The sequence below is a fragment of the Triturus cristatus genome, chromosome 1_2 (genome assembly GCF_964204655.1).
Source record: "Triturus cristatus chromosome 1_2, aTriCri1.1, whole genome shotgun sequence".
NCBI classification, from domain to species: domain Eukaryota; kingdom Metazoa; phylum Chordata; class Amphibia; order Caudata; family Salamandridae; genus Triturus; species Triturus cristatus.
In genome coordinates this window covers 272,221,799-272,245,697 of record NC_140580.1, presented here as the reverse complement: position 1 = coordinate 272,245,697, position 23,899 = coordinate 272,221,799, and the positions used below count along the sequence as shown (strand labels likewise).

Here is a 23,899-nt window from a genome sequence, read left to right as displayed (position 1 = left end):
TCTCCAATTGCTACATCGACTTAGACATTCATAGCAGATGCTCATTGGCAGTCCCTATTTGTTTTGTTTGCAGGTGCGGTACAAAAATGATAAGACTTCTCCAAGCCACCGAACACAGGAGAGCTCTCTGACATGTCGTCTGACACATTATCATTGTGGACTGTTGATAGTTGACCTCTGTGCTGTCTGCATGTTCCTCCCACAGATGGTGTGGTTTCCCTGCTCTGCAATTGTCTCTCATCACTGTCCATACAGTCTGGTAGTGGAGATGATTGTTCTCCTAGCAGTTAGAGTTGGGATGATGGGCTGAGTAGATGGTGATGTTGTGTCCACAATTACCACAAATGTTTGTCATTAGCCCCTTCAGCATCAAATGTTTCTGACACATCATGGGTATGATCGGTGGAAATGCATGTATATAGTTAATGTAAATAACTGGTTAATGTTTGTTTACAATATTGTAGTAACGGTGTTTCATGTGTTTGTGACATGTTCAAGATGTACTGATATGTTTGGTGTAGTCATCAGCAACCTGTACAACAAGCAACTTATGTGTACGGGGGCGCTAGAGGGCGCCAGACCAACTTGGCCGCACTTTCGTGAGGCTCTCGCCGACCGGGCGACTAATCCATCCTTCAGCCCATCAGCAAGCACGGAAACCAACATTTGAGAGGCAATATCGGCGCAGAAAGCTGGCTAGCACACTCACTGAAAGTTTGCAGCTGAACTGCCCTCGAGATCCAGAGAACGAGGCATTTCTATCGGCCCGCGGCGGTGGACACTCCAGAGTGCGCTGACAGGCGTGCGCGAGCACGCGAGATCGGGGATTCGCCGAGGCCATTAGGCCGCTAAGCCCGGGCGGCGGAGTCATGGGCCGCGAGGAGGCGGCTGTGAGCCCCGGGGCGTCGGGGACGACCCGCAGCGAGCAGACTACGCGATGAGGAGAGGTGGAAGAGGTCGGGGGAGGACCATTCGAACCCGGGCATCGGGGACCCTTGGGGAAGCCAGAGGGGCTCCCGTGCTGCCATCCACTGACGCACCACACGAGGAGAGGGTGTAGGGGTGCGCCGACATCGACGCTGGCCCGGCTGCATCCATCGGATCGTAACCCTCCTCAGCATTTGTAATTACTTGGGGCCATCCATCGCGACCTTGATCGGCGAATCTCCCCCTTGACCTCCGGGGCTTGGCGACTTGGGGGCCTTCGGTGCGGGGAGTCCTTCCCTCGTATCACAGGTGGCAGCCCCGTTGGTCCCTAGGCTCTCCTCAATACCCCACTGCGTGGAGCTTCGACTTTGGGGGGTTAACTGGAGCTCTGGTCGTGCCACATACTATTACCCGCTGTTTGGGAGACTACTGGCCCCGCTGCGGGGTGCGGCGGCGGAGGCGCCCCGTATCTGCTCCCGTGTGCTAGGACGCCCCCCCTTCCTTGCTTCGCCAACATGGGGAAGACAGACACTAGACAATCCAAACTCCCCTTTGAATCCCACAAAAAAAAGCCCCGAGCCCCACCAACAGAGGACGGCGACTCTGATGGGGGAGACGGCGCTGAAGTAGATTGGAAGGCGCTCCTGCTCAGTATGCAAACGAGTCTCACCTCCATAGACTCTAAGCTGGACAACATGTCTAAACGTCTGGACTCTGTGGTGCATCGACTGGATCAAAAGGAGGTCCGGGTGAAGGAGGCGGAACAGAGGGTTTCGGATCTGGAGGATGGGACGGCGGCCACTACTACCAAGGTTACACAGATGGAGAGACTCTTAAAAGTGATCGCAGATAAGAGCGAAGATTTAGAAGCGTGGTCGCGCCGAAACAATGTGCGCCTTATTGGCCTAGCAGAATACACCAATGTGGGCAAAATGAAAATCTTCATTGAGAAGCTATTGGCTGATCTGTTCGGCCTGGAGGCTTTCTCTCAACAACTAGTGGTGGAGCGAGCCCACCGCGCTCTTGGTCCCCGGCCTATACCCGGGGCTCCCCCCAGGCCTATCATCATCAGATTCCTGAACTACAGAGACCGGGACACTCTTCTACGACTTGCCCGCGAAAAACAACCTGTCCAGTTCGAAAATGTCACGCTCTCCTTCTATCCAGACTTCACGCAATCGGTACAGGATGCGCGACGCAAGTTTCTGGCAGTCAAAAAGAGGCTTCTTCAGAGTGGCATCCAATACTCCATGATCTACCCGGCTAAGTTGTGTGTGGTTCACCAGGGCAAACAGCATCTATTTCAAGACCCAGCACAAGTGGAACACTTTCTGAAAGACAATAAGTGACCCCATGACAATACTCGATCCCCCCCAAGGCGGGAGCGGTCCCGCTCGCCCACCTCTGCACTGGACTGATCGAGAGCGGCGCTCTCCTTTGACTATTTTACACGTATGGTACTATTACTAGATCCACCTTAAGGCATTTCTTGTTCTGTTTGGCAGAGTTTGCTATATATATTTGTATTGGATGCTCACTGCAAAGACGTAGAGCTTCAGTAATCTCAGGGTTTTCACCTTGCAATAGCAACTATTCGCCCTGGCGCTTTCTCTCCCAGTCCTGCTCTTGCCATTAGTTGCAGCGGGTGTAATATCGGGGAAGATCGTAGGCAGGTCTGGACCCCTTGTGTCCCCCATTACGGGTGTGCCCCGCTAGAGTTGTGATGTGGTTTTTTTTGTGTTTGAGGGGGGGGGGTACATACCCGGCATTATTGGGATTTCGGCGTGGGTGGGGGGGGGTTTCAGGGAATTGGTTATGTATTGGTTGAGTATGTAATGGATAATGATACAAAGCATAGAGTTAAAATGTTCCCGGACATGATCCGGACAGACGTAGCAATAGGCCAGATGGTTGACGATGTCCTCTTTGACCAGACGCAATTATGGTGGGCAAATGAGCCCCGTCAGCAACACTAACATTGGCTCGGGGGGAATGATCTCTACCATCTCTTGGAACGTGAGGGGATTGGGCGACCCCAGGAAGCGTAGACAGATAGTGCATGTGTTAGATAGGCTGAGTGTACACATAGTATTTTTACAGGAGACTCACATGGATCCACTACGCCGGATTAGTTTCGCCTCTAGATTGGCGGCGCACTCGGTCTTTGCTCCATACTCCTCATACGCTAGAGGTACCGCTATACTGATAACAAGACATATCCCCTACACTCATTGACCGGGAGGGGTGGTATTGTTTAATGTGGGGCAAGATTGGCAATGAGACTATCACCTTGGCCTGCTCTTATGGTCCTAACTATGATGACCCTAGCAGTTTTATTGCTCTTTGGAATAAGATAAAAGATATAGGATCCACGCACATGATATGGGGAGGGGACTTTAATGCAGTTCTTAATCCAGTCATGGACAGATCGAACCCATCCGCACACCTCTACACCAACACGTATAGATATTTGAGAGACATATGCTACAATCAAGATGTCGTGGACACCTGGCGGCACCTACACCCGATGTTGATTGAGGGCACACACTGGAATACTGCGCACGCTTCATGGGCTAGGCTGGACTACATCTTAATCTCTCGGGGTCTGGCCCCGGCTTTGTCAGGGGCACAACATGTAGGCCGCACTCTTTCAGATTACTCCCCAGTTTTGGCTAAATTCCGGTTACTAGACGTGGTGGGTAAACTGCCTGCATGGAGACTACAGCCCAACATTTTACTTGATGAACTCTTTCGATCAGAACTGGGGCACGACATTGAGGAATTCCTCTTACACAATAAGGGATCGGTGGAGAGCGTGGCAACTATGTGGGAGGCGCTGAAGGTCACGATTCGGGGAGTTTGCATTTCCATGGGCTCGGGGGTGCTGAGGGCACTGCGCAACACACTACATAAATTGGAGGACACACTTCATAAGTTGGAAACCCAACCGAACTTCGCCACTAATGCAGATGCACAAGTTCAATATAGAGAGGCATTGACTGACTATAAATCCACAGCCGATAGGGAGGCTAACTTCCGCAGTAAATATTTCAAAGCTAGGGCATATGGAGAGGGTGAGCGACCCGGGAAGTCTCTGGCGGGAGTCGTGAGGCCCCCACAGCACTCTAATTTTATCACGGAGTTGGAGGGGGATGGAGGAGAACTCCTGCGCGACACACAATCGATCATGGCCGCTTTCACCACACACTATGCGTCGTTTTACACCACTACCAGGGTGGGGACCTTGGAAATGGACGATTACATGAGTGAGCTCACTTTGGGTTGGCTGCCAGACAATCAGCGAGAATTTTTGGCGGCACCTATTGAACTAGATGAAATTAGGGACGCAATAGGGCAGATGGTATCCAGAAAAGCGCCAGGGTTAGATGGGCTTCCTATAGAATTTTACAAGGCCTACGTGGACATACTAGCGCCGGTGCTTAGGGAGGTCTTCCACGAGGCACATGAATCTGGCGCACTCCCACCATCGATGCAGGAGGCCTTAATCACCTCATTACTTAAACCTGGGAAACCGCCGACCTGCTGCGATTCATACTGTCCCCTCTCCTTGATCAATTGCGATGCTAAGATCTTAACTAAGGTACTAGCCAATCGCCTGAAGTTACTGATGGAGGGGCTGGTGTTATCCGATCAAGCGGGATTTATTCCCGGTAGAGCTACCTCACATAACCTGCGCACCTTATTTTCGATACTGCAAAATGTCGACCCGGACTTACCAATGGTGGCAGTCTTCTTAGACGCCACCAAAGCCTTTGACTCATTGGAATGGGACTACCTCCTTTGTATACTACGTAATATGGGTCTCCCCATAGGATTCTTGCGGTGGATCACAATACTTTATCATAAACCCATGGCCAGGGTGGGTATTAACGGTCGTATATCGGAGGCTTTTGAGATATCAAGGGGCACTCGGCAGGGGTGCCCCTTATCCCCCCTCCTATTTGCTCTGGCCATTGAACCCTTGGCAGCCCAGCTCCGGCAGCACCACCGAGACAAGGCGTTGCGTTGCTTCCAGAGACAGGTTCTGATATCCCTGTACACGGATGATATTACGCTTTACATCAGGGACCCCTCTGTCAATCTTAACCCCATATTGAGAGAATTTATACGTTTCTCTGTATTGTCAGGTATTCACATTAACTGTGGAAAATCTACTATTTTCCCACTTACAGCCGCGGCGAAACCCTTCTCCCCTGATTATCCTCTGTAGTGGTGTGACAGTGAAGTCCGTTATCTGGGAATACTGATCTCTCAGGATCGGGAGGAACTACTGAGGCTGAACTATAGTCGTGCAATGGACCATATTCAGACGTGCGTGACCAGATGGATCACGCTCCCCCTCTCCATGGCAGGCCAGGCATCCCTCATTAAAATGGTAATTCTCCCAAAACTCCTTTACCTATTTCTCAACATCCCTTATCACCCGGGTAGTTTTTTTTTCACATCCTTGCGATCTGAACTCATCTGGCTGGTTTGGGGGGGGTAAGAGGCCTCGGTTGAGTTGGGATCTGTTGACTCGCCCATTTGCGCAAGGAGGCTTCGATTTACCGGATTTTGCATTATACTATCATAGCGCACCGGCACAATTCGTCTACTATTGGATCCATCCCCCCCTTTTATGCCCCAGGTGGCTGTGGAACATTGGCTGGCGGATCCCATCCCGCTTGAAGGGGCGTTATTTAGTAAACCTGAGACACAGGCCGCGTATCAGACTCCTATTTCTAGCTCCATTCTCGCTTGGCGGCACATTGCGCGTAAAGTCCAAATGTCGCTACTATATTCCCCGTTGCTGCCACTGGCATACCACCCCTCACTGCCTCTCCTACAGGAACAACTGTTTAAAAACATGATGACCAAGCTTAAAATTAAGACATGGGGAGATCTGTATCATGGAAGTCTTTTTCGTTCATTAGCACATATGTTTGGGGACCTGACTCCCACTCCCTTGGATGCATTTCTGTATATTCGGCTACGTAGTGGGATTCAGGAGATTGCTGAAACGTACCCTAGTGAGCCGCCCAGGTTGGAGCCACTGCACCAGCTGCTCCAAGCGGACTCTCCTGCACATGCGGTCTCTAAGCTATACCACACGGTCCACACCACACTCGAACTTGGGTCCTGTAAAGCACGCACTAAATGGGAGGAGGAACTAGGTACGCTCCTGGAGGATGACCTTTGGAGCTTTTGCTGCCAAAAGACTGAACAGATCTCATCCAGCAGTAGATTCAGGATCATTCATTACAAATTCTTGCACAGACTTTATTGCACTCCCGCTCAGATGTGCAGGTTTGGCCTCCGAGAGGATGACCTCTGTGGGCGCTGTCGCACACCGTCAGCGGATTTCCTACATCTAGCCTGGGGATGCCCAGACATTAATAGATATTGGCGGCAGGTTTACTCGGGCCTTTCTGAAATAATAGACACCCCTCTAAATCCATCTCCAACACAGGCACTATTAGGGTACACCAAACTAATCAAAAGACCGTATCGTAGATTTATAACTGTTGCCCTTTTACTGGCAAAACGACGAGTGGCCTGCCGATGGGGGAGAGGCAGAGCTCCCAAGTTTAAAGACTGGATACAAGACATGGTACACTGTCAAGACACATTGCTCAGATACGCGGAGCTTCTGCCTACCGCCTCTAAACCCGTGGATATCTGGGGACCCCTTAAGAGTTATATCCTGTTACATCCCACTGTGAACAATGTAGTCAATGTCGATGATAATACAGAAACCGCAACGAGCTCCTGATTGATGGAACGGGGGATGAAAGTTTGTCACGTCTGCGGTTGGGCGTAGGGTTGTGGGGGTTTTTGCCATGCTGTTAGAACCATCTATGTATAATGGTGATGTCGCGCTTTGAACAGGTGTGATTGGTGCTGTTACTACAGATGGACACTCCTGATGATACCCGGAAAAATCAAGCTCAGACAAGTGGGGTTGCACAGTTCGGAACGTTCCATATCCCCCCCCAATTACCCATGACTGCAGAAGTGAGCCTTTGTTTTGGACTCAATGCTGGCTAATATGATGATTTCGTGGAACTGTCAATTTGTTATATGCTATGTGATATTGTTGTACCTGATGCTAACAGCTTATGTTCAAAATGTACATGGCTAGGGGAAAAAATGAATAAAGAAAGTTTATAAAAAAAAAAAAACCTTATGTGTACTACAACTCCCATGATGCACTGGCAGGGTAGGACAAGCATCTCAGTGGAGTTATTTATGCTGTGATGTATGATTTGTGGATTTTCTAACATTATGTTAAGGTAAGCAAGTAAAGGGAAGATGACTTACCCTGGCTGGTGCTTGCAGGATTGGAGGTGTCAATGTCACACTCCCACCACACTTTCTGGTTCCAGGGTCCGCTCGATTGTCTCTTTGAGAGTGGGAGGGGGTGTTTTGAGGGTCTATCACCTGTTCCACAACCCTCAGCAATCCTGCTGACCGCCTTCTCCTTTGTGCAAGACCTCAAGTCATACCAGCATTTGCGTTACTCTGGGATGATCTTCTGAGTAAAACCTAGGGAGTTCACTTTCTCCATGAGGCTGGACTAGATCTTGGGTTTTTTGGCTCTTTGATACTGTGAACAAGGCCTTAACAAATAGTTGGTCCATATGAGACATATTCTTCTGTCAGGAGCTCCAGCTCCTTTTCTGAAAATGTCACCTTCCTCTTCCTGCTCCCTGAATCCTTGTCCACATCCTCTTTGAGCGCAGTGTTCTCCAGGAATGGTTTAATACACTGGCAGTAGTGATGCAGGAGCACTCCTTAATTACAGCACCCTCCTAGGCTTCTGGGTTGTGGCCACATTCTGTATTCGCAAACTTCCTGGTCTGACATCATCATTCTGCATCCAGAATGCAACTTTTACCATTTTGCGATTTCCTATTAGGAAATCACAATTTTGTGACTTTTAAATTTGCGATTTCCTAATTGCGAAACCAAATCTGTAGGAGACACTATTAGTGGAATTGCATACATATATTGCGATTCCCAAATAGGGATTTCCATGAATTCGCAATTTGGAAATCACACATCTGAAATTTCGTACATATGGCCCTAAGATCCATATGTAGTATGAACACTTTTTGCAATAGAGACAGAAGGGGTAAAACCGTTCAATACATAATTACCTACAAGCCTGCAGTGCTCTATTATCGAACATCAATTTGCCAACCACTAACACCAACCACTGCAGCAGAAAGACTGTGAAGCTGCAATCTTGTCAGGATGATGTGGCAGAGAGCAACCAGAGGTGGTCACAGATGGTCCAATGCCATTCTTTCAATAGTGACATGCAAGAAACAAGATCACATGAGGCAAAATTTATGTTGCATAATGCATGTGAAATTCACTAGTGTTTAAGGGTTTTTTATAATTGAGCGGAATTTAAATATCTGAATGTAGTGGAACCAAAATCTAACTATGAGAGAAAGATGAATAAAAGAAGGCAACTGACAGAATGACTATGCCGTAACCAATATCAAACATCAAAAAAGATCAAAACAAGACCATCTCCTAGACGAAAATTAAGCATACAAATATGGTTGAATAAAAGAAATTGTACCTGACACATGAATTCAACAGGATTTGTTGCATTTTCCAACAGACTTTTAATTTCTTCCATGTCAGTGTAGTATCTGATTTCTCCTGCACATATCATTAACTCATCGCAGTAAACTTTCAGCGTAACAAGTCCAGAGGGCAGATCTGTTAAAATACAGACAATCATTAAAATGAATAGTGACAAATGAAATCATTCACAATTTATTTTCATCCAATATGTCCTTAGCCCAAGTCAACAAATCCGGTAGAGTAGTCATACCACTGCAAGTAAACTTTGCACATTATGAACATTTGCAGGGGCACATGTCAAATTAAAGCATTTATCACTGGTCTCAAAGGTATGAAAAAAACTCGTGAAAGCCAATGTTATAAAGAAAGGAAGCAATTTCTCTTTTCTCAGCAATACAACATCAAGATGATGACATGACAGAAGACTCAGGGGTCAGAGGATTTTAAAAGAAGACATAAGAGAGTATGTGAGTGCATGAGTTAGAGTTTTGATGCTCCCTAGTTCGCAGGTTACATTTCTCCAATAAGACATCCCTAAGGACTCAGCAGCAAAACGGTTCAATACCAAGGCAAGAAACCACTTAGTTTAGGAATCTCGGTCTCTCTGTCTGTATTACTTGTCTGTCCTGCCATTTGGGGTGTGCGCGAAATTATACATTTGCCAGTAAGATTTTGCAGAGGAAACTGCCCAAAAAGCAGCTGTTTCCCAGTCCGTTCACATGGACATAGCATTCGAGCAAATGGGAGGGCATTTCTCTTCTGGGTAGAGAGGGCACAGGGCATATTATTAATCAAGGAGAGAGATGTATGTAAGACGTCCGTGAGCACACACACACAGTATGCTCAGTTGTATTTGGTGCTCACTTTACTGAGACGTGATGCAATTTTCAAACCATGGAGCGGTGCAGTATACCAGGAATCCCACAAATCATCTTTATGACTTTTTAAACACAATGGGACTACGTATATCCTGCACGTCAAATATTTCACAATACAATATCCATGAAAGCACGTATCTAATATAATGTGCTTTGGCGTCCCACAATGGAGTAGGAAGCTCCATATAAGTGTCATAATACAATACACGTGGAACACCACTAAGAGATATTTGTATGGGGTAGTTCAAACGCTGCTCAGACAACCAATGGAAGGCTATTAGCAGCATCTTTCGATTGTTGGTGATTGCCGATGAGGACAGAGGTCAAGGCTGCTTTCTCCAACTTAGGTACACAGTCCATGCTGATGTTTACCACCTGTGTATGTCTGCCTATTGAGCACACTCAACCTAACCTATATCAGCTTGTACATATATATTTCACCAGAAAGATTTTGAAAAGTAGGAAAACATATGGGATTCAGGACATCTCCAGTGTAAATAGTCATTTTGAAGACCATGGCTGCCTGGAACAACTTACATGAAACAAAAACATACAGCAAACAAACAACGCTCAGTGCAAGAGTGGCCACCTTGTTGTGTTACATTTAGAGTTTCTAATACCTCTTGGTGATTCATTGGGTGCACTGGAAATTCTTTAGGCAAACATTTTCAGGCCATATCAAGTGGAAAATGAAGTATCAAGAGCAATACCACAAAAAGAGGAGCTTCATGGTCTCGTTACAGGTATAAAAGGTGCAGATATGTAAAGATACTTATCGGAAATACCACATGTCTGTCAGGAGTTGTGAAAAAGCATGCACCCACCCCTTCAAAGTCACCTTCTTCCACCTACTGAGGACATAGTCAAGAGATCGCCATCAACAAAGTAGATATGTAAATCAAAATGGGAGCAATACTTTGGGATGTGGGGAAGGCCATAAATGAATACCTACCTAAGATCCCAATAAAATGTAAAAATTGATAGGTATGTACCCTAGCAAATACCCAATCTTTCACAACAATGATGTTGTCTCTCAAGTAGAATTACCAACTCTGTGCTTATAACAGGTCCATGTTGAGTGGAGTCAGTAAGGCTTTAGAATTGGGATAAACTAAACTATGTTAAGTCAACTTTCTGGTGCAAAGATCACAATACAGGTCTACGATTCCTAAATAGGGATTTTTAAGAAATCTCTATTTAGGAATCGCAATTCCTTATGCATGTAGGAATCGCATTACATTTTGCGATTCCTAAACATTACCTAATAGCGCTTCGCAAATTGCGAATCGCTATTAGGTAATGTCACTCAATTAATTCCTATGGCCCATAGGAATGAATGGGAATGCATTTGTAAATTGGTAATCGCAAATTGTGAATGCAATTCCAAGGGTGCCAGGGGGCCTGAGGCCCCCCTGATGCACCCCTCCCAAAAGGTAAGTGTGCACATGGGCATGTGTGTGTGCCACATGTCACTTTGAAAAATGCACTTTTGTGCATTTTTCACAGAATGCGCTAATTACCATCAACTTGAAGTTGATGGTAATTAGCGTTTCCTAAATGCACAGTTTGCATTTAGGAAAGGCTTGATGGATCGCATTTAGGGAATCAAATTGCAATTCCCTGAATGCATTCGCAATGTAGGTAATCACAAAAACATTTTGCGAAGGAAAAGCCTTTGATGCGAATCGGCCCGTTTGCGAGGGCAAAAATGCTTGATGCATGTGGCCCCATATATGCATAGAAATAACAGTCTAGAGCTCTTTGAGTTGAAAACAGTGATCTTGGTCTGTAGTATCCTCGGCTGGGTAGGGTAGAAACCATGCAGATGGGGCGGCTGGGCAACTTGGCTGTGGACAGGGCATGAGATGGCCACCTTGTTTTGAGATATTTGTAGGAGAAGGGTGCTTTTGGGAATTCTGTCTTGACTTGGGAGGGGTCTTTGAGGGTGAGTGTATGGGGCAGCAATCTTGTCCCCAAAGTGTTATCTGTGCTGCTTGCATAGGATGTGGCCATCTTGGCATGTGAAAGTCTGTTGCGGGCCGCAGGTACCTAACTAGATGAACTTGCTTACTCAACGGCAGCCATTAGAGTGTGCTAGAATTAGTGAGGATTCTACGTGTACTGTTTTTTAAAAAAAAATAACCTGCAGTCACATCATTCGCACAAGTCCAGTAGGGAAGGGGAACAGCTGATGCTCCATAATCAACATTACGTTAGTGATTCCAGCCACTAAAGATGCAGTTCTGGTCATACAACATAACAATAGAGCCCTAAATATAGAGCTTCAGGCAGAACTAAAACTACCATTGATTCAAATAGAAATAGATGTCGTTTAGCCTCATTCAAGGAATGAAATATTTAAAGATGGTAACAGCATACTATCTGTAGAGCCTACTCTAGGACGGGAATCACTACAATCATGAAAAACAACAAAAACACTTGGGGCCAGACGTACAACGCTTTTTAACATGCACAAATGGATCTAAGCCCGTTTGTTCACGCTCAAAAGCATGGGCCCATGTACAAACAGTATTTTGCGACTCGCAAATAAATTACAACTTGCAAAATACTGTTTTGCGACTCGCTATTAGGAAGGGGCATTCCCTTCCTAATAGTGACCGCAAAGCTTTGTACCAATGTTTTGCGACCGCAATTGAGGCTGCAAAACACTCGCATATTACCACCTACTTCAAGCAGGAAGTAATGCATTCGCAAATGGGAAGGGGTCCCCAAGGGGCTCCTTCCCCTTTGTAAATGCATGCAATATTATTTTTTAAGGGCAGGCAGTGGTCCCAGGGACCACTGCCCTTAAAAAATGAAACGAAAATGTTTTTTTATTTTTTTTACTAAATGCATCCCGTTTTCCTTTAAGGAAAACGGGATGCATAAAAAAAAAAGTTGCTTCATTTAAAAGCAGTCACAGACGTGGGGGTCTGCTGAGCCTAGCAGGCCACCATCCCTGGGAGGGCCTGTCATTCCCAATGGGCTCGCAAATTGCGAGAGGCTCATTAATATTCATGAGCCTCACAATTTGCGACCCCATTGGGAATTGCAAACAGTGTTAAACACACTGTTGTACATGCCAAATAGCGCCTCGCAAATTGCCAGACGCAAATGCGATGCAATTTGCGAGGCGCTATTTGGCAAGTCGTACATCTGGCCCACGGTAACTCTCAGATTTATCTTACTGTTATAGTACTAAAGAATGAAAGGTGTGCATGAAAGGCTGTGATTAGTTTCACAGATTAATCAGAAAATTATAAAAGTGCCTAGTGAATGAGAAAAACTACAACTTGCAAGTCTAGTATTCACAAAGAACAACTTTTACTTGAGAAGCAAACCTCTAAGAAGTTCCTTGTAGCCCTGTGTAAGTCAAGTTGAATCTTGGGCTTTTCATGTACTCCAAAAGCCCAGGCGGAGGCTTTGTTGTGAAGAGGGAGCTCGTTCCACGCTTTAGGAGCAATGCCATCCTCCTGATCTGGTTTTATGGTTGGGTAGCATGTTGGTGAGTAGGAGTCCTGCGGATCAGAGGTGTCTAGGTGGTTGGTGGAATGTTCAGGTAGGTGGGGCCTGAGTTGTGGAGTGCCTTGAATGTGTGTGTGAAGAGTTTGAAATGAGCACATGTAGTTCCCTGAGGTGTGGTGTAATGTAAGTTCTGTATGGGAGGTTGAGGATGAGTCCAGATTCCAGCTGCCGAGTTTTAGATGATCTATAGTCTTCTAGTGAGTTGCTTGGGAATCTTGGCATAGAGGGTTCTCCCATAGTTCAACTTGCTGGTGACTAGGGTGTGAGTGATAGTTTTTCTTATGTTGCTTGGGAGCCATTGGAAGAACTTCCTCAACATCGTCTAGGTGTGGAAGCACGATGCACGGACGGCGTTGACTTGTGCAGTAACTTCCAGTTTGCTGTTGATGAATATTCCCATGTCCCTGCCATGGGTTCTGGGTGTGGATGTGGGTCCGAGTTCGGCTGACCACCAGTTGGAGTACATGGTGAGGTGTTCTTCCTGGAGATCACTATTTCTGTCTTGTCAGTGTTGAGCTTGAGGCAGTTGGCTTTCATCCAGTTAAAAACTTTGGTCAGGCAGGTGGTGAATCTGTTTCTTGTGCTGGGGGTCTTGTCCGAGAGGGAGAATATGATTTGCATGTTGTCTGCATAGGGGAGGATATTGATGTCACTGGCCAGAGGGATCATGTATGCATTGAAGAGGATGGGGCTAACTTGAGGGACTCCACTTATGGGTTTGCAAGGCTTCCAAGGAGTAAGGTGCCATGCTGACAGCTTGTGTTCTGTCCCTTAAGAAGGAGCAGATCTAGTGGAGAGTGGTTCTTTGGATGCCAATCTCGTGCAGACGCTTGATGAGGATGGGGTGTGAAACCATGTCAAAAGCTGCGTAGACATCCAGCAGAACGAAGGCTGCCCGTTCTTCCCTGTCAAGGGCCTTTTGGATGTCATCTGTAGTGGCAATGAGTGCTGTTTCTTTAGTGTGTTTGGCTCTGAATCCAGACGGCGTGGTATCAAGAAGCTGGTAGTTGCTGAGGTGATAGGTGAGGCGGTGGTCGATTAGTTTCTCTAAGACCTTGTGCAGGGTATGGTAGGAGGGAGATGGGTCTGTAATTGGAAAATGTGGCTAGGTCAGCAGATGGTTTCTTGGACAGGGGCATGACAGTGGCATGTTCCCTGAATCGATGGAGGTATTGTGGATGGGTGCCAGAGCTACACTGATTGGTAGGAGTCCTTTGGTGAAGGAGTGGTGAGGGCAACGGTCAGATGGAGCCCCCGAGTAGATGGTTTTCATGATAGCACCTATCTCGACAGAGGTGACGGCAGGCAATGAGGTCAGGGCTCATTCATTGGCCATGATGGGAAGTTCAGTGGTAACGGAGACCGGCTGAGGGTCGAAATTGTTGTATATGGAGGTGATTTTGTTACAGAAGAATTTTGAGAGCTTATTGTAAAGTTCCTCTGTGTACCTGTTGTCTTGTGGTCTGGCTCTTGCCCGTGGGTTGCTCTTGAGTGGAGCCATGGTGTTGGTGCATGCAATGATCCAGCTTTTCAGATTTTTAATGGCTTTCAGCAGGTCACCAGTGTGCTCGGACCAATGCCTGGAGAGGGCGGAAGCACACTCCTCTTCTGAGATACTATTCCAGCTACGGTACGCGGTTCCTGTGATGGTAGGTCTGTGATGATGTTGGATGGGTTTACTGAAATTGACAAGGGCGTGGTCTGTCCAGGTCATAGTTACTGGCTTGTCGACTGGGTCGAATAGGTGTCCAGCAGTGTGGGTGAGTTTAGTAACATGCTGGGTGAGGCCAAAGTTTGCAAGGCTTTCTAGAAGGGCTCGTGTTGTTTGGGTCGATGTAGTCTTCTAGGTGAAAGTTATGGTCTCTGGCGATGAAGGTGCTGGTTTTGATGGAGGAGGGGTGCAACAAAGTCTGTGAGGTTGATGACGAAATTGGTGCAAGCTGCAGGTGGTCTGTATATCAGGGTTCATCCCAGGGACAAGTTGGCTTTGATGTGTATCTTGAATGTGAGTTGTTCCATGTGGGGGTGTCTGTGTAGGTGGTGCAGCTGAAGGTATCTTGGAATATGATGGTGACTCCGCCTACGGGCTTGTGCTGACGGTCTTGCCTAATGACCTTGTAGCCAGCGGGATTGCGCTAGTGATATCCATGCCGTGGGTGGGTTTAGCCATGCCTCTTTGAGAAAGAGCAGGTTCGGAGCATTGGCATGCAGTAGGAGCCCTGTCTGTGTGGTGATGGAGCGTACATGCTATCATGCATCCATCTTAACTAATTACTACCTATGAAAATCGATTTACGATGCCTTTTTTAAATGGATGAGACAAAACAAATGATATTTTTACGTGCTGAGAGAAATTTCATCTGTACACTCATGTTTTAGATACTAAGTTCTAAAAGCATGCAGAATGCTAGAATATATGCTATATGTAGCAATGAGAAACTATGCTATGAAACGATAAGGTTATGTTGAAGTATTGACATATTTTTAGACGAAAAGATGAAAATCCAACTGTAACCTTTAGAAAACTTACAATGGCAAATAATAATGTGGATTGAATAATGTATTTCATTAGATTTACTTTAGAAAACTCGTGTAATGACACTAATTGAGTGAAAGAATGCATATAACAAATAAATCTGACATAGAATATTATAAGGCTTCTGTAATGTAACGTATGTATTTGCACGCATTGAAGAGTGAAATGTTGAAATGTAAACATGCCTGCCCATGTGCACGTGAATGGCTTAGAAAAAAATAAACTTTTTAGTAAAGCTTAATACTGACATGTATTCCGTAAGCATATCGTATTTGAATTAATAAGAAAAGATAAATGCATTGAGAAACGTGTGCTCTTTATTATTTCGTAATTCAGCTGTATTCTGCTTAGGCCTCTAAAGATTTCTTTCCTTAGCTGATGTTAAGTCATGTGACAGTGACTCCCCAGCCCTATGAGAACTTTCTGTAAGTTTTCCATCTGTATTCTCGTTTACAATGGACTAATGTCTCACATGTAACACGCTTTTAGTGAATTGTAACAACTATGCTGCATCCCAGTCGAAAAGCGCCTGGGAACAGACTGATCAAAGATGACAAAATGTACTGCCTACATCCGAGGATGTTACTAGACACTAACCAAAAGGAATACAATGATTCTAAAGAAAAATGCGAGAAAAGTATTACTTAATTCTTTCAGATTTGTAAATTTTACTGATCACCTTTAACAGCCCATTGTGAGCAACCAATTAAACCCCATGGACTGATTAAATCGATACTTTAAGGAGTGTAAACCTGGATGTATTGGAGTATAATTGCCTAAATCAAGGAGGAGTCAGAGGCCGACGGAATGGCGGTCTGATTTTCCTTGCTTGACATGCTCTTGGGTTTTTCTTTGATCCATGCATGTTTCTTAATGCAAGTTTTCCTTTACTTTGCCCCGAACGCTCATTCTGAGTGACACAGACTCTAACGAACTGAGCTTTAAGCGAACTGAGACCTTATCCTGTACTTTTGCCGGCTGGAGATAACCTTTCTAGGCTAATGGGTTATGCTGACTCCGGATGTGGACATCGAAGCTGCATAATGGACACAAACTGATTTCTTGAGGTCTGAACCTGAGACAACGTTGATTGGTTTGTATGAACATCACTGAACCTGAATTTTACATGTACTGTGTGGTTTCTTTTACCTTCTTTATTTGTCGTTTAATCTGATCTTTACATGTATTTCTGATTTTACTACATTCTTTAGGCATTGGATACATGTTTATACTATATTACCTTTATCAATCAATCAATAATCTTTATTCTCGGTCATTTAGACCATCAAAGATAAATACAGTACATTTTGTTTTAAAAAAATTGAGAATTAACAATGTTTTAAGCAAATTCAATCACTCAATAACCTTAAAAAATTTCATGATTCAAAACATTAAAAAACATTAAAAGAGTCATAAAAGATACACCGATGTCTTAATACTTTAAACAGAGGCCCCCGCTTATAAAATGCGAGATCGAACATACCACATGGCCATTAAATACTTTGATAGTGCAAAAACAATCGGAGGTGACAAGTCAGTTTTGAGGATTCTAAACGCGGGCAAATATTTCCTAAAGCCCATGTTTTTTAAGAATAGGTAGAAGCCAGTATCTTCTCGCTCTTTGGTAAGCTTTGCAAAAGAGAACCACGTGTAGGTCACTCTCATGAGGGTATGTGCAGGCAGGACACTGCTCTTCCACTGAGGGCCTGGACCATAAACTGGTGAAGGCCCTCAAAGGGAGAGATCCGTATCTCCATTGTAAATATAATTTTCTTGCCAGCACAGGGCCCATTCCGTCCAATACACTTTCCATTTGGTAGGAATCTTTCAATTGAATAAATGTGTGGGTCAATGATCCCACCCATGTATTATCTATATCAGTGGTCAGCTTCGACTGGTAATACCTTTATTGATTCTGCCTCATTCTTTTGGTGAAATTCTTTGTCTCTAGAAATCTATATTCATGGCTGATAAATGAGTTAAGTTATGGTGAGTTTTATCAAAGTTGGACGAACCCAAAGATGTTGGTACGGTCACTGTCAGACAGTGCTTGGGAACCCACTAGGTAAGTTAAAAGACCCCTCACACACCAACCTAGTTGGTGTCATGCTTCATCATTGGGGTCCCAACCGGGTGGCCGAATGCCCCCCGGTTGTGCTACGACGCCTGACTACAGCGGAGCTGGTGTGGTGCAAGGGTGTGATGTAGTGAAGATTTAAAAATATCTCTGAGAATCCTTGCCGTGGGAAATTTATTGTTGGCGGCTCAGGATACGTTACATGAGCTTTCGCCTCTCCTTCTCACACTTACTCATTGGCACTAATACAGACATTAATGCTCACTCCCTACCTGGCATCTATGTGCCCACATGCCCGGCGCTGTTTCTCCTCCCATTGGCCCGCCGCCACTCCAGCGCTGCACAATGGCTCTATTGCGCACGCGCGCTTGACTAGCCACCTCAACGCATGCGCGGTACACTTGTTTCCTTCCACGCATGCGCGTGTAGCCAACACTCCGGCTCGGCACTTGCGCAGGCATCACTTTCCAGCCCGCGACCTCCGGTCAGTCAGCACGTACCCCATGGAGTCAATCACTATTTAATCTCCCCCCACCATGGACCCCTCACCATCCGGGACCCGGGAGACCTCAGTAGGTGCCAGACGGGTGCAGCTCCACGACCAAGTAAGGTGACGCGCGCTTTTCCTCGGTGGATTGCATTTGCTTTCCACGTCCCGCCTCTCATGCCCGCCATTACCTTTCTCCTCACAGAACCTGTGACTCGAGGAGCGCACTCCTCCCGCATCCTGAGCAGCGACCACACTCAGCCATAGTGTAATTACTTTTCCTTACTTCCCCCCTACCCAGCGCGTCGCATAGGGGTACATCACCCCTCCCTCATACCCAGCACCAAGCAAGCAACGCGCACTGCCACTCGGCAAGTTAAACCTGCTAGCGTTCACTGGGTCCTTACTGTGACACAGCCCGACCACTTTAGTCAGAGGCCTCAGGGTATCACCATCCAATCTGCCTGCTGCATTTACTCACCAGGCACCCTACGTGCATAGTTTGCACTCCTATCTGTATTATTGCTTGATTTTACTGCTTGTTTTGTCTTGCTTATCACCACTTTGTCTATAGAGACCACAGGGGGACCTATGCCCTCCTAGTATTTACCAGTGATTTGCCCTCGACAAACCCCTTCTAGCAGCATGCCACACAAGCACAGTGTGTGTGTTGCCACAGTTACGACCGTCCGAAAGTGTTTGTTTCTTCACAGCACGTAAGATTGCATTTTATAGTTGCTGCGATACTCAGCACAATATGTCACTGTTATACATGTTTCTGTGCTGTCTTCTTCCTCCCACAGGTCTTTTTTCACTGCAGTGTCCGCAAATTTGCAGACACATGGTCCACACACCTTAGCGAGTGTTTAGGTAATAAACCTTTTTAATTTTTTCACCCATCACGTGGCACTCTTCACTTTGCCACTCACTGCACTCACTGGTCCTGACGAAAGCCCCTGACACCTCGATGAGGGCTGAAACATGTAGACCTACAACACATACAACTATTAGAAACTAATTTCTTTCGTAGTTGCACCACATAATTTTATTTTTAACATATCCTGAGCCGCCAACAATAAATTTCCCACGGCAAGGATTCTCAGAGATATTTTTAAACCTTCACTACATCACACCCTTGCACTACACCAGCTCCGCTGTAGTCAGGCGTCGTAGCACAACCGGGGGGCATTCGGCCACCCGGTTGGGACCCCAATGATGAAGCATGACACCAACTAGGTTGGTGTGTGAGGGGTCTTTTAACTTACCTAGTGGGTTCCCAAGCACTGTCTGACAGTGATCGTACCAACATCTTTGGGTTCGTCCAACTTTGATAAAACTGATGTAAATACAGGGGATACGGACGCACCCTACGCCTCCCTAGCTCTCTCATTGTTCTCTTAAGTTATGGTGAAACATAAGTTTGAAATAACAATTATCTATTCCAGGTCCTCATAGGATAATTGTTAATTCACTGAATATTCTAGTCTCTTATAGCTCAACGCAAGATCCTTCGGAGGACCTATGTGATGTTGGTAGCAGTTGTTAAAAGGCTGAAACTGTCAAGAGTTAAAGGATGAGAAAATGGGCCAGATGAATTTAGTTTTAGCTATATCAGAAAAGTACAAGTTGTAATAAAGGGGGGGGGGGGGGGGTTTCACTCTGATAAAATCTGCTTCCGTGGATCAGTGGAATGTTATGTGAGCAGGCGAGTTTTGAGAAGCATGCATGCAAATGTGGCGTTTCATCTGTGTGAGCGTGAGCTAGTGGGGTGCTGGATGTTGTTAGTGCGTGTGTGGTAGGTGTGGAATGGGGGAGTGTGCATGAGAACTTGCAGGAGGCTAGGGTGAACACTCCTTCCATGTTCTGTGGTTCGGTATGACAGCAGTACAGCGAGCATCAACCGGTGTAGTGTAGTTCCTATATCCATGATAGGCTCTGCGCATTGGAAAAATATACACTATAGTTTTGACATAGGATTGAGGTCAGTATGTCTCTATAGAAGTACATTAAACTTAATTGCTTGTGTGTGCCAGCTAACTCAGGGGTCACTAGAAACTTCTCGAATAAATAAGAAGGGATTCGTTTCTGACAACGGCATAAACATGACAACTTTGTTTCCCTTAGAGTCGGAACAATCTCAGAACCGTGGAAACAATAGATAACAGTTTCACTCAATCAATAGTGCATGCTTCGTTTCTACAGAGTTGCACAGAAATAGAGAGATGTGCGTTTCAATAAAAAAGGGTTTATTGAACAGTCTTATTTCTCATGTAAGAGATATGAACTGCTACAATCGTAAAACAGGATGCGAAGTACAATACGTACAGAGTTAGCAGTAAGATAAAATAATACTGCAATAGCATGGTTTGTAGCTATGACATATATTCTTAAAATACATACATAAATAACACAGGCTAAAATGTGGATACTCATCTGATGCTTCTAAATAGTTCTACCCCAGTCAATCAATCAATCAAACAATTTATAAAGCGCGCTACTCACCCGCTAGGGTCTCAAGGCGCTGGGGGGGAGGGGTCCGTTACTGCTCGAAAAGCCAGGTCTTGAGTTGCTTCCTGAAGGAGAGATGGTCCTGGGTCAGCCGTAGGTGGATGGGGAGGGAGTTCCATGTCTTGGCCGCCAGGTAGGAGAAGGATCTTCCTCCGGCGGTGGCTCTGCGAATGCGTGGAACGGTGGCGAGGGCGAGGCTGGCTGATCGCAGCTGGCGGGTGGGCGTGTAGAAAGTGAGGCGGTTGTTGAGGTACTTGGGGCCCAGGTCGTGGAGAGCCTTGTGTGCGTGGGTGAGGAGTCTGAACGTGATCCTCTTGCTAACGGGGAGCCAGTGCAGGTCTCTCAGGTGGGCGGAGATGTGGTTGTGGCGGGGGATGTCCAGGACGAGTCGTGCGGCGGCGTTCTGTATGCGCCGGAGTCTTTTCTGTAGTTTGGCTGTGGATCCCGCATAGAGGGTGTTCCCGTAGTCCAGTCGGCTGGTGACGAGTGCCTGGGTGACTGTCTTCCTGGTTTCGGTGGGGATCCATCGAAAGATCTTTCGGAGCATGCACAGGGTGTTGAAACAGGATGACGAGACGGCGTTGACTTGTTTGGTCATCGAGAGGGAGAAGTCCAGGATGAAGCCCAGGTTTCGTGCGTGGTCCGTTGACTAAGGTGGTGCCCAGGGCAGGGGGCCACCAGGAGTCGTCCCAGGTGGAGGGGGGTGATCCCAGGATGAGGACTTCCGGCTTGTCTGAGTTCAATTTCAGGCGGCTGTTCTCCATCCACTCGGCGACGTCTTTCATTCCTTCGTGTAGGCTGGCTCTGGCGGTGGCGGGGTCGTTGGTGAGGGAAAGGATCAGCTGGGTGTCATCGGCGTAGGAAATGATGTTAAGGTTGTGTTGGCGTGCGATGGCCGCGAGGGGGCTCATGTAGACGTTGAAGAGGGTGGGGCTGAGCGAGGATCCTTGAGGTACGCCGCAGATGACTTCGGTGGCTGCGGAATGGAACGGGTGGAGGAGGACTCTGGGTTCTTCTGGCGAGGAACGAGATGATCCACTCCAGTGCCTTCTCTTGGATTCCAGTGTTGCTGAGGCGCTGTATTAGTGTACGGTGGCAAACTGTTTCGAACGCTGCAGAGAGGTCCAGGAGGATGAGGGCAGCTGTTTCCCCGTTGTCGAGCAGGGATCTGATGTCGTCGGTGGCTGCGATGAGGGCGGTCTCGGTGCTGTGGTTGGCTCGGAGACCGGACTGTGAGGGGTCGAGGGATCCGTTCGTCTCGAGGAAGGCAGCGAGCTGTTTGTTGACGGTCTTCTCGATGACTTTGGCAGGAAAAGGGAGGAGCCAGATGGGGCGGAAGTTCTTGAGGTCGGTGGGGTCCGCTGTCGGTTTCTTCAGGAGGGCGCTGAGCTCGGCATGCTTCCAGCTCTCCGGGAAGGTGGCGGTGGTGAAGGAGATGTTGATGTCCCGGAGTTGGGGTGCGATGATGGAGTCGGCCTTGTTGAAGACGTGGTGGGGGCAGGGGTCGGCAGGGGATCCGGAGTGGATGGTGTTCATCGTGTGGGTGGTGTCTTTAGAGCTGACCGGGGTCCAGTTGCAGAGGGGGGTGGTGGGGGGCGTTGGTTCGGTGGTTGGGTGCGTGGTCTGTGCGCCGAAGCTGTTGTGTATGTCAGCGATCTTGCGGTGGAAGAATGAGGCGAGTGAGTCGCAGAGGTCTTGCGAGGGTGTGATGTTGTTGTTTCCGGCGCTGGGGTTGGAGAGCTCTTTGATGATGCTGAAGAGTTCCTTGCTGTTGTGGGTGTTGTTGTCCAGTCGTTCTTTGAATGTTGTTCTTTTGGTGGTGCGGATCAGCTGGTGGTGTATGCGTGTGGCGTTCTTGAGGGCTGTCATGTTTTCTGTAGTCTGGTCGTGGCGCCAGGCTTTTTCGAGGGTGCGGCAGTTTTTCTTGGATGTTTTGAGTTCGTTGGTGAACCACGAGGCTTTCTTGCTGCCGGGTCTGCTGGGTGGGTTCTTCAGAGGTGCGAGGTCGTCGGTGCAGTTGGTGAGCCACTGTGTGAAGTTGCGGGCTGCTTCGTTGGGGTCTGTTGCGCTAGCGGGAGGGTTCTGGCTGAGGGAGGTGGTGAGTTGGTCGGCGGTGATCTTGTTCCAGCTCCTGTGGGGAGCCTGTTGCGGGTGGTGGTGGGTCGTGGTTCTCCTGAAGTTGAAGTGGACGCAGCTGTGATCGGTCCAATGAAGTTCGGTGGAGTGGCTGAAGGAGATGTGCTTGCTGGAGGAGAAGACGGGGTCAAGCGTGTGGCTGGCGTAGTGGGTGGGGGTGTTCACCAGTTGCTTGAGTCCGAGGTTGGCGAGGTTGTCCAGCAGGGTGGTGGTGTTGCTGTCATTGTTGTTCTCCAAGTGGAAGTTGAGGTCCCCTAGGAGGATGTAGTCAGAGGAGGTGAGGGCGTGCGGGCTGATGAAGTCTGCGATGGCTTCGCTGAATTGTGTGCGTGGTCCCGGGGGTCTGTAGATGACAGTGCCTCAGAGGGTGGTCTTGGGGACGGTGTGTATCTGGAAGTGAAGGTGCTCGGCGGCGGTGAGGGTTTCGTCGGAGTTGGTCATGATGCGGATGGTGTTCCTGTGGATGATGGCGATGCCTCCTCCGGTCTGGTTGGCGCGATCCCTCTGGGTGATCTTGTATCCGTCCGGGATGGCTATGGCGATGTCGGGGGCTGAGGAGGCGTTCATCCAGGTTTCCGTGAGGAAGGCGACATCTGGTGAAGTTGTGTCGAGCAGGTTCCAGAGTTCGACGGCGTGTCTGTGGACGGAGCGGGTGTTGAGCAGGATGCACTTGAGGTAGTTGTTGCTGGTGCCTGGCCTTTCAGGTGCGGTGCAGGTCCAGAGGCAGGTGAAATTGCAGGCTTGGCAGGTGAAGGGTCCGTCGGTGCGTTTCGGGGTGGCTCGGTAGCAGGCGGGGTTCCTGCCGGGTTTGAGAGCGTTGAGGGTGGCGGCGTCGTAAGTCCGTCGTGTGGGCTGGCATCGTCGGGGGCCAGGGGTCCTGGTGCTGGGCGCGGTCCAGGCGCAGACCGGTGCAGACGGGCTTGCCTCTGGCGCGGCCTGCATTAAGAAGGGTGGAGGAGCAGCAGCTGGGAGGCGGGTGGCGATTGGGAGAGGATGGGGCGGGGCCGCAGGGGAGGCAGCGGCGGGAAAGGAGAGCGGGGGGCGGGCGGAGGGAGAAGGGCACTGAAAAAAGACCAACAGCACTGAAGAATAGAGAGTGAGAGAAAAAACAGGCAGGCTAAAGGCAGAAAAACTTACGAAAAATGAAACGAGCAGAGGCAAAATACAATTAAGGGCAGCAGACAAGCAGGAGGAGGGAAATCAGGAGAGAGAAAGACGGACAG

The 23,899-nt window shown here is 47.7% G+C and overlaps 1 protein-coding gene across 7 annotated transcripts in view; it reads right to left on the bottom strand.

Moving 5' to 3' along the window:
- PIK3AP1 (phosphoinositide-3-kinase adaptor protein 1) overlaps positions 1-23,899 on the bottom strand; it is a 1,621,635-nt gene that overhangs the window by 1,008,087 nt on the left and 589,649 nt on the right. For all 7 annotated transcript variants that reach the window (XM_085603661.1, XM_085603665.1, XM_085603660.1 and 4 more), the window contains one exon: positions 8,522-8,664. In XM_085603661.1, coding sequence (XP_085459787.1) covers positions 8,522-8,664 — 143 coding nt within the window. The remainder of the gene's footprint in view (positions 1-8,521; positions 8,665-23,899) is intronic.